This window comes from Apium graveolens, chromosome 1 (genome assembly GCF_009905375.1).
Source record: "Apium graveolens cultivar Ventura chromosome 1, ASM990537v1, whole genome shotgun sequence".
Lineage (NCBI taxonomy): Eukaryota > Viridiplantae > Streptophyta > Magnoliopsida > Apiales > Apiaceae > Apium > Apium graveolens.
In genome coordinates, this window is record NC_133647.1 from 180,414,227 (window position 1) to 180,425,759 (window position 11,533).

Consider the following 11,533-nt stretch of genomic DNA (forward strand, 5'->3'; position numbering starts at 1 on the left):
TTTTACATAGTTAATTGTGTTAATATGCCAACAAATCGATCGACATTTTTTTTGCTAGAAATAGGATAGTAAGATGGTTTTTTATGTGATAAAAAAAAATTCCCAATGCCAATAAACGTATGCTAAGATATTTCTAATAATTAGGACTTATGACAAGTTTTAAAGTTGGATGGCAAGGATGGTCCATTTCAAAGGCCCAACCTTAACCGGCCAATATTTCCTGGACTGTAGTATCATTTTAATCATCTGGGCCTAATACACTTTAATCCAAGTCGCTCATATTCTCAAGTCTCGAGTCTACACTGCTGCTGTGCGGACTAAGAACCTATGCGCTTTATATTTGAGCAAATTCAATTAAAATTCGAAGGTTTTGAGCTACATAAGAATTCGAGGTACTGTTATATTTACATTTACGTACATAATTAATTTGTTTTTTTGGTTATAAATCCCTAAAATTCTAATTTTATGCGATGATTTTGTGTGGTTTTTTATGTTTTCTGCTCCATGATGATTGCCTCCTTGAGAAACGTTTAAATCTTGTTTTAATGTGTTTGTTAAATGTTAATCAAATTTTAAAGTTTACATGTTTGATAAAAGTAGTGTAGGAGAAGTGTTTGATAAAATGCCTCAACTAACTTTTTATAAATAATTTTATACTGTTAATTGTATAATGTAGGTAGTAAAATTTGTTGGCTTTTCGCACGGTTGGATTTGGAAAATTGTGGGGTTTAAGCTTCGGATTCTTTTAAGCACTGCTAGCATCTGTTTTTTGTTCTATTGTGCTGCTTCTATCTTTCGAAACAGGTCCCTTATCTCGCCTCTCTATTTCTTGCTGTATGTGTATCTTATGGAAGAAGTGCATAGTTCTAATATTAATAGAAATGCAAGAAGATATAAAAAAACCTACATCTAAAATTTGGAATTTTTTTTTTTTTTTAAGTTGATGGAATTAATATCTGTGCAGGCTACACAAATGCCTTTTATTTGAATGAAAACATATGCTGTACCCTGTACCTGTTCTATATCATTGCCCATTTTTTCCCTGAAATATTAAACTTTAATTGATGTCTTGATTCTTGACAAATCGGAAAATACTAGGGAATCGAAATTATTAACAAATATAAGTGTTGTGTTTTAATTTGTGAAACGTATATGGTTATAGGATATTTTTCTCATTTTTAAGATGTTTATCCAATTAAATCCTACCAACTACTTATTTTGTACCCGGTTTGAATTTAGTTTTGAAAATTATGGCATTTTTCAAATTTAAATTTTCAGCTCCATGCCTCGGCCTAAGACATACAATAACAAGAGATAAAAAGTATCATCAAATCAAGGCTTGAATATTTTTAGACTGATAAAAGTCCGACTATTATCAATTAATGGCTTGAATATTTTTAAAGGAAAATAAAACATGTTTTTTTTGCTAATTGAAAATCAAGCATGTCATATTACTTGCATAGAAAGTTTTAAACTTTTGATATTATTAATTATGTGCATTTTCCTAACCATTTGCTAAATAACTACTTAATCACTCATTTTCAACAAATTTAATATTTCCATAAAAAGTAAAGACTTTAGAGCGTGTAACTTCGTGGATCACAGCCCATCTTAAAGACCTAGAGCTTATTAAACTAAATTCGGCTAAGTCCAATATTCAAATGCAAATGGGTTAACTTAAAAAAACCTACTTTTTATCAACAAAACATTCACTACTCATTTGCACATTCTCTATGCACACTACACAATTGCTCTATAATAGTATAGTGTGTGTAATTGTGTATTTATAGTTCGTAAATCTTTACATTACAGTCTGTGTATATATATATATCTGAAGAAAGTCCTCCTTGTCAGACCTGACTCATTCGGTTACTCCAAGAATTATAGTCTACTAGCTTCTTGGTGTGTATGTACATTCACATATATAATATAATGCTCTCTATTATGTTCAGTCTTTATTGCATTTACATTTATATATGTTTGTAATAGTTGTATATGTGCTTAATAGCTTATACTACGATCTTCCCCCAAAATTATTACTCCCTCCGTTCCAACCATTTGTTTACATTTGGTTTGGGCACGGAGGTTAAAAAAATGATAAAGTAGTGGTGGAAAGTTAAAAAGTGAGTAAAGTGGTGGGACCAATTAATATTTTATGTATAAAGTGCGTATAGTGGAGGTAAGTAGTGGATGAGTTTACTTTTTATATTATAAAATTTTTATTACTTTTGGAAAATTTTGAAATATAAAGAATTGGAAAGGACATCCCAAAAAGGAAAGTGTAAAGAAATGGTTATGATAGAGGGAGTACATATTTAGATACTTTATTATATTGTATACCTAATTAGGGTTTGCGAAGTTTAATAGAGTAGCACCCATCTGATTTTTTTTAAAGTTTATAAAGATTTTAAGGTAAAAATCAAATATTTTTTTTATTTGAAAAATAATAATTAATTTTTTATTGATTAGCAAGTAAAAGAAGATAAAATCTTTATTGTGATTACAGTTTTATTAGCTTGTTGGATGAGTGTGAGAGAGAGAGAGATTACCTATCCTATTTTTATTAAAAAGTAAATATTATCTATAAGTAAAAAAACTGGGTGTATTAGTTTTCATTAGAGAATAATTTTTTTTACAGAAATTTGGAGAATCTGGGAAAGCAACTGTGTAATGAACTGCTTGTTTCATGCCTATTCAGCTACATTGTTATCGAGGAGTAGTCATTTTGTGTATAAGAGCTCGGTTTGTGGGTTTTCGACTATCACATTTAAGAGGAGGTCTGAATATGCTGTTTTGAAGTCGGTTAATTTGGATTTGTTGTTGACGAGATTTGGTGTTCGGTGCTACGCTACTCGAAGGGCTAAGGTGAGGAAGTCTGTTACGGAGAGAGTGGAATTGAAAACCAAGGCGGTGATAATGAAAGAAGAGAATAATTCGTTCTTTGTTGTTCGGAAAGGAGATTTAGTTGGTGTTTACAAGAATTTTAGCGATTGTCAAGCACAAGTTGGATCATCGGTAAATAATTCCCTTCGGATTTATCTGTATTTTGTGAGCTATGAAATAGTTATTGTTTTAAGACGAGTTAGGTATGTCCATGATCCACCTATAAATGCTGTTCAAACTTTTAGAATCTCTTTACATTTTTCTGTTATAACTTAATTACAAGTTTAAAGGATGCCTTCATTCATATAGCTGAAAATATATGCTTGTCAACCTTGTCACCATTTACATGGGCATAATATACAAGTTTATACATTTTTCTGTCATGACTTTATTACAAGTTTAAAGGACACCTTCATTGATATAAATTGCAACTAGCTGAAATTATATGCTTGTCAACTTTGTCACCTTTTACATGGGCATAATATACAAAGTTTGTGCCTGAATGGGTCAGTGAAAATAAGAGTAACTAATACTATGAAATGCTTAAAGGTGAGAGGCTCCCACTACATACTCTTGTATGGCTTCTTCTTATGTGTGTATTTTGTTGTGCATAATACTTTTATGAGGCCATATGACATCTTGCATCATACCTATGTCATTTAGTTGATACTTAACAAGATTAAGGATGCGCAAACATGTCTATCCAAGGAGCAGAAATTCCCTTTTTTAAATAATCTCTCGACTGGGACATGTTTTATACCTCTGTGAGAGCTTGAGGATTTTCTGCAAATGCAGTTACTTGATTTTGCAATTCTCTTAAAGCACTTGTTGAGAAAACATGAATCTTTCTGAGGTTCACAACTGAATGCAATATAATTTGGCCTCTCTTTAGTCTTACTTTCGCAATTTTTTTTTGTCATCAGGTTGAAAGTTGTGTAAATATTTTGGTATAATTAGTATGAACAATAACTAACATTATATTTCCTATGTATTTATGAAATACTTCATGAACAGAATCTATTTTACCCTCTTTATTTTAATAAACTTTATTATTAGAGAAAAGTCTACTGTGTGCACAGTGTATCTGTCCTGTTGTCATCTTCTATAGCTTTTCAAATTTATGTTTATGTTTACTTGTCGGAGGCTTAACCTGTATTTTATTGATTTTTTTTCTCATAGATATGTGATCCTCCTGTCAGTGTATACAAAGGTCAGGCGATGCCTAAGGATGCTGAAACATATCTTCTCTCTTGTGGGCTTAAGAATGCCCTGTATTCCATCCGAGCTGCAGATTTGACAGAAGGACTGTTTGGCACTCTTGTGGCCTGCCCTTTCCTGGTAATGTCTTTCATTAAAACATATTATAAATAAATTTTGTGATTGGTTTTCCAGAATTAATTAGTTAGTTTTAAACTCTACCTGTTTACAATTATAAATACACAAGGAGATTTTTTTCATGTTAAATAACTGTCATTAGCACTCTTATTTTTTAAATTTTTGTTGTTGAAGTGTCAAATTCTAGTTTCTTTTTTATGTTAGCAAAGTTAAACTCTGGTTTTGAAAAGTGTAGAAGACTGGTCAATGCATCAAAGGTCTTATTTATATACAAGACACTAGTCCAGCCTTTTATTAGGAATGTAGAGAATAACATATGCTTTTGTTGAACTCCAAAAGTATGCATGTGTGTGGTTCTTGTCAGTATTTGACCAAACTTTTAGAATTGTACACGGAATTACTTTCAGCGAGTGCCTGGTTTTTATTAGGGGTTCGGTGGATAATTTATTCTTGGCTAATAAAGTAGCAATCAAGCTCCTAGTATGATGATATGCCTTATTGGTATTGGCTATTTGGATTTCAAAGGTCAAATGTTTAGTTGTTCCTGCTTTGTCTAGATGATGTGGTGTCAATATATCTACTAAATATATGAACATTTACAGTCGCATGTAGCATTTACAGTGCCATATTGTGTATGCCTAATATGTTTCTAGAACAGTGCAACTTGAACTAAGAGTTAGGTGATCTGACTGCTCAATTTCCCTTTCTCCTATTTTTCTTTATTTGCATAGAAATGGGATGGAGGTAAACATGCTAATAAAAAATGAAAACATTGCTGCAACGAAAAATTTGACAAGGTCTGATGTTTCCACTGTCTTATAATTATCCTCTATGCTGCATGAAATTTTGTGTAATATGCTAATACTAGAGAATGAAGGATTAAGCTTAATTTTCTTAAAGCAGTTATACATTCTTTGGTTCACATAATAGCTTGTACATCTGTGATCTGTATAAGAATCATTATCATAGAGGCTGAATTAAATCATATGCATCTGTTCACTTTGTTGCATTTTTTTGTGACCATATCTACACAAAGCAATGATGAATAAAAGCTCAATTTGATTTGTTTCAAGTAGGAACTAATCATTTTATTCTGTGATCTGTCTAAGAATCATATTTGTAAAGGCTGAATAAAATCATATGTGCTTGTTTACTTTGTTGCACATTTTTGTTGACCATATCTGCACAAAGCAATGAATGAATAAAAACTCAATTCTTTGCAACTCATTCTTATTCTGTGCTTCAACTTGATTTGTTTCAAGCAGGAACCTTCTCATTCCAGAGGAGAAACACCTAGTGATGTGCTTCCACGAAAGAGATTGCAGGAACTCCTTGGTCCAGAAATTTCAGTACGTTGTGAATTAAATGGTGTTATCAGTATCTACTAGAATGCTTTCTGAATATATGCAGATCTTGTTATATGTGGCAAGATTTAGTTGTGCTAAGACAGATAAATACTAATATTAGGGAGAGGGATGAAAACAATATTGATGCAGGACAAGAATAAAAACAAATAAAAAGATGAATAATTGTGGTCTGTGGATTAGCAGCAGAAAACTCACGCCCCGTATTCACTACCCCTAGAATTTCTCAACTGCAGAATAGAAGAGTTTGTTAGGATCGCAAACCATAACAAAAGAGAGAATAATCTCAATTTCAACAATAGTAAAAGTCTTCTATTAATGATATATTGGAAGTATGTCCATAAACTTAGCCACCAAGTAAAATTTTAATAAAAAAGGAAACAAAATCTTTAATTATTCTCCTACTATAACCTAGCAAGTTTTTAATAATCTATTTACTATATATATTATATACTTAATGTCTAATAAAGTACAATCAAATCTGTTCTTAACAAATGATATAAAATAAATCAAAATTGATATTGTAATTTCTTCTTCCGCATCAAAGATAGACTTATGAACCTGATGATTCTTAAAAGAAGAAAATTATTAGTATGTGTTTTAGTGGGATTGGATCGAAGAGCTAAAAATGGAATGACATTTGGACTAAATTTTAGACATGTTTGCACAGACATCCATACCTTCCTCCCCTCAATTACTATGCTTTAAGTTTAACTGTGATTCATTCCTTCCAACAGCATAATGAACGGTCATTTTTTTCTTTCACCAATTTCTTGAAAACCCATTCCCATCATATAGATAAGTTGCATTCTATTCATACCCTTACCCATGCATCCTCCTCTTAAACCTTTTATCTCTCTCTTAAAATTCTGTTTCTCTCTCACCATTGTGGAAATACAACATAATTGTTCACGTGCAAAGTTGCCAACCTCATTTTGTCATGCTATACTTGAGTTTCGTGTAATGTTACACAAATGTGTTAGCTAGGATTTTAAAATATAACTACGGCCATTCAATTGGAATACAATATAGGTAATAATGTTGGTATACTCCTCCCAAGTCCTAGTTCTCGATCTTTTGATTTTTCTTATGTAGCTTAATTTGATCATCTGCAATTTACATTTGCAGCAACAACCCGGGTCTTTTTCACTTTCAAATACTTCCCGAAAGCACCCTAAGTTAGATCATCATCTCAAGACTGATGTGCTGGTTTCTGGGGTAAGTGAATATTTTGGTTTCTTTACTTTAAGAACTGTTTTACAGTGGTATTATATTGGAAGATATTTTGGTCTCTGTTTTCAATCTTTTTAGAGTTTCACTTTGGCATGTACATTGGGCAAGTATCACAAACATAAGCACCCCTATAAATGTCTGTTTTATGCACAGAGAAAATGGGTGGAATATGTCATCTGTGTCTGTATAGTAATTTTAAAACTGACGTTTGTCGAGTGTAAACTATAGAGCTGTTTGTGTACTGATTTGGTAATATTTAAGTTTCTAAGATTAGCTGTTCTGAAACACTGATATGTTATACATGCAGCCTTCGTGTATACTCGAATTTGATGGGGCATCGAAAGGAAATCCTGGACAAGCTGGTGCAGGAGTTGTTCTGCGAGCTGATGATGGGACTGTGGTAAAGATTCCCATTTTTTTCCATGTTCTGGTCTCTACTTGCATACTCTGTATCCAATCGATTTTTTGTATAGATCTGTAGGTTACGTGAAGGTTTGGGTATAACAACCAATAATGTTGCCGAATATCGAGCCATGATTTTAGGAATGCGATTTGCACTTGAAAAAGGTTTTACAAGTATCCGGGTTATGGGTGACTCCAAACTTGTCTGTATGCAGGTGATTTCTATTTTGTTTTATTTTTAGCTTACTTTTGTATTGATTGTGTTCATCAAATTCTTTCATATGTACATATTAAAATTTAAACTGAAGGAGAGGCGACTTTTGTATGATTATAATTTCTTCTTATAACTAGTGCTTGCCACACAAATTTATTTCTTCTATTTCTTTTTCTCCCCTCAGTCTTTAAGTGAAAATTATGTATTATTTATATTCCGGTTTTGGGCCAAATTGGTACCTATGCTTTTAATAGTACTACTTAATTACTAACTTCATGTAATGAAGTTTGCTTAGCCTAGTCTTGCGTTATTGTATTTCCTAAAAGTTTTAAGATAAGTGTACTGGATGCAACAGGTGCAAGGTTTATGGAAGGTGAAAAACCAGGGTATCGCCAGATGGTTTGAGGAAGCTAAAAAACTAAAGGATAAGTTTCAGTCTTTTGAGATAACTCATGTTTTGAGGGTAAGTTTCGTAGTCCCTTTATGGGGGTTGTCTGTGTCTTTCTCATTCATATTACTATCACAAGTAATCAGTCACAGACTCACATATCATATTGTATCTCTAGTGTTTTAATTTCTGCACCATGTATTTGCTTAGGACCTGAATTCCGATGCTGATGCTCAAGCCAACTTGGCTGTTTTACTTGCTGGTGAGACTTTTTTGTTCAGTAAAACTACATGTTTTTATTTGTTGGAGCAGTCTGACCAACCATTTCTCATTGCAGATGGCCAGGTGCAGGAGGACTCTGGGAAATAGTTTATGCAAGTAAAAATGCGAAAAATTGGTAGTGCACCTCACTGATTTTTTCTTAGGCTTCAAGGGATGAATTTTGTTAGCAATGATAGGCAGCTGATTTATTCATCTACCACATAGCCAAGAGTTAATTACCTGATTGGTTCCAGGCTTTGATAGCAACTAACTCGGTCTATTTGGCAATGTTGACATATATATCTGTATTTTACCTTTTTATATATTTTTACTTAAAAGTTATAGCGATTATTGCATTTCCTACGTCTGCGCAAACGAACCATTTTTTTCTAATCTTATTTGGATGAGTTGCAGCAATTTCTGGTTATATCCGGTGGCCAGAAACTAAAATGATTCAGCTTTCCATGTGCCAATTTATAGATTACTTTGTTAGCAAGGGATCAAATACTCCATTCGCATAAAAAAATTGGATTTGTTTACATTTTACCAAAATAATCTGAATACATTTTATTCAATGCGGTAAATTGGGTAATTTATTAAAATTTAAATTATAATTGTGTTCCGTTGGGACGACAATATGAGAGGCTACTCTAAACTTAATCTAACATGTGACGATTCACACATTTTACTACAAAAATAGCGAATATGCCCTGAAATAACTCTTTTAATATTGAATTCCTTAAATTTTTTTAGTTTTTGGTTTGGATCGAAATTGATCCATTTACAAAAACACGGTGATTCAAATTTCAAACTACTATCACGAGTTAATTCCTTAACTTTTTTTAGCTAAAGTAAGAATCATTGTGTTGCAAAAACAAAACTGGTGTTGTACGAGGTTCGAACTTATTAAAAAGGTGACAAAGAATTGAAAAAAAATCTGTACCTTTTTTATGATGACATAAACTGTACTCCCACCGTCACATTTTTTACATATTTTTTCCTCGTACGCATTTTAAGATTATTATAAAATATAATTTTATAATTTATTTTTACAATTTTTTTTCTATATAAAAATTTAAACATTATTTTTACTTAAAAGAAAAAATATTTAAAATTATTTAGGGAACCATATTTTACGGTAGCCTTAAAATGGGTGTCGATCCCCTGTTCCCAATACAAATAATTCAGCGAGACGGATGAAGTATTATTTAAGAGCATCTACGATAATTCTCTAATTCGCTCCTAAATATAATATAAATAATGTGACTTTTAGCATGTTAGTACATAAACTAGCATGATAAGTCGTACGAGGCATGGGTCACTTTATACAGTGCAATTACTATTTCCTTATTGATAAATATTGTGCAACATCTCATGTATATCAAATACAAGTTCATTGTTTGTCAATGTGTATGATCTTCATGCAAGAGAATACCGATGACACAACGTTTCTAATATATCTCATTAAGCAAATCATACATTTTCTTGTTTGTGCCGGGTAATTTGTGTTTACTGTACTGAATGAGTATAAACAAGGTAATCGATGTACATTTAAAATGAAAAGATTAAAACTTAATTAATAGAAGGTCATGTTATGTTCACAAAGAATAAACTAAGCATTAACACACATGGTGACCTGAAATATATAAAGTACCGAGCTAAAAAATTTTTATGCCCGGTGGTAATAAATCGAAAGAATGATAAAAAATAAGATATCGATAATGTTTATGTCGGTCCAATTAAGTGCGAAAGATATCTTATTTCTTAAGAGGGTTTTCTAGAATATTTTATGTTCATAATTTATCAATTAAAATTGGCCTAATTCACCTAATTTTTAACACATTGAATTTGAAAATTAGCATAATCTATCTAGGTTTTAACACATTAAATTTTAGATTTAATAGACCATTCTCACTTTCACAATATATAAGACCTATGTCGTTCTTTTCTAGTGTATCAAAGAATCTGAATATTAACATTGAATTTTCGAGTATGTAAATTGCATTGATTTTTTTTATATTTTTGCTAAATATCTTATTATTATACATGTTATATCATTATTTACATATATTAAGTTAATTGATTACTCAAACAACATGTATTGATAATTATTCAAAAATTAAAATTATCTAATAAATTAATTACAATTATTTATATATTTTAGTCGCAGTAGCACTAACAAAAATACATATCGAATTTTACTCATTTGACCATCAATAATGGTTATGACATAAAAATAATTTATATATTGTATACATGGTTACTGATTTCGGAAATCAGAACTATTCGGTTGAGATATTGATTTAAGATTTATCAGAAGATTTTTTAAAAAATGGATGATTTATCGGTAATTTATTAGGAATCGGTCAAATCTGACAAATATTTTTTACTAGATTTTTTAACAATTTATCGACAAATTTTAAAAAATTGGCTGATTTTTATAACCATGATTGTACAAACCAACTACTGATATTTACAGTTTATTTAAGAATTCGGATGAAAATTTTACTAAAATTGTCATTCAAATCATTTTCAAATTTCTTCAATTAATGATTCTAATTTAAAATTACTGTATATTACACTCTTAAAATTAAATATTTTTTAATCTGATAGAATTTTATAAATATCAGTTAAACTTGTTATAAAATGGATTAAATCGAATGACATAATATATTATAATTTTAAATTTCATTCAAACAATTCTAAATATTTAAGTAATCCAAAATATTTGTACAATAATTTCCATAATAAAAAATTAGTTTCATCAATTAATATTGATCATCTAAACTTTTATTTAAAAAAAATTGAATACTATAATTTTTTAAATGATTACTTTAAATAATCATATCAAATTGAGCAATTACGTAAAATTTAAAAAATCATTCAAAAATATTTGAATACAAATATATTTTTAATTAAATTATACAAGAAATCATCTATATTTCTTATGAATTATCAACTTTCTTAACATTTTCCTAATAACATAAATCAATGAAAAATCTAAATTTTATTTTAATAGTTGTAGGTTACTTTTTTTTTCTAGAAAAAAATGAAATGAAGTAATATTTTTGGATTAACACTTTACAAATTCAACATTATCAAACAGTATGATGATGATCGTTCTTATTTTATAGTGAAATGTGAAAAATAAATTAATTTGGCCTATTTTCGTAGTTTTAAAAATCTTGTGAAATTTCATGTAAAGTTTCGAATATTTTTAAAAATTGGGTCAAGTCCCAAAAATAATAATATACTACCGGTAAATTTAGTACGTTTGATGCATTTTATCAATTGACTTGATCCTATAAAGATCTCAAACACATTTTTTTATTAATATAAGATATTACAAATATTGGGCCTTTTAATAAGATATTCCCGTCGAGATTGTAATTTTATTTTACTAATCCTGGACAGTGACGATATATTTTTGGTTGGATCATATAGTTATATTTC

General features: G+C 30.3%; 1 protein-coding gene across 4 annotated transcripts; it reads left to right on the plus strand.

Moving 5' to 3' along the window:
• Window positions 1-254: 254 nt before the first annotated feature.
• On the plus strand, window positions 255-8,443 carry LOC141672534 (uncharacterized). 4 transcript variants are annotated; one of them, XM_074479151.1, is made up of 11 exons: window positions 262-392; window positions 677-804; window positions 2,639-3,015; window positions 4,063-4,221; window positions 5,484-5,567; window positions 6,711-6,800; window positions 7,123-7,215; window positions 7,289-7,432; window positions 7,787-7,894; window positions 8,030-8,081; window positions 8,157-8,443. In XM_074479151.1, exons 3-11 carry the CDS (start codon window positions 2,671-2,673, stop codon window positions 8,186-8,188), a joined length of 1,107 nt encoding a protein of 368 aa, XP_074335252.1. In that variant the 5' UTR covers window positions 262-392; window positions 677-804; window positions 2,639-2,670; the 3' UTR covers window positions 8,189-8,443. The 4 variants fall into 4 exon arrangements, with proteins under 4 accessions (XP_074335274.1, XP_074335252.1, XP_074335267.1 ...); XM_074479166.1 differs by having other exon boundaries at window positions 2,699-3,015; XM_074479173.1 differs by lacking the exon at window positions 677-804 and having other exon boundaries at window positions 255-392; window positions 2,699-3,015.
• Window positions 8,444-11,533: the final 3,090 nt, after the last annotated feature.

What these genes read in the sequence shown, in the direction of transcription:
- LOC141672534 (XM_074479151.1), top strand. Translation starts at nt 2,671, where the DNA reads ATGAACTGCTTGTTTCATGCCTATTCAGCTACATTGTTATCGAGGAGT. An exon ending in CCAAACTTGTCTGTATGCAG is followed by an intron (nt 7,433 to 7,786) that starts GTGATTTCTATT and finishes TGGATGCAACAG; the next exon opens with GTGCAAGGTTTATGGAAGGT. An exon ending in CTTGGCTGTTTTACTTGCTG is followed by an intron (nt 8,082 to 8,156) that starts GTGAGACTTTTT and finishes TTCTCATTGCAG; the next exon opens with ATGGCCAGGTGCAGGAGGAC.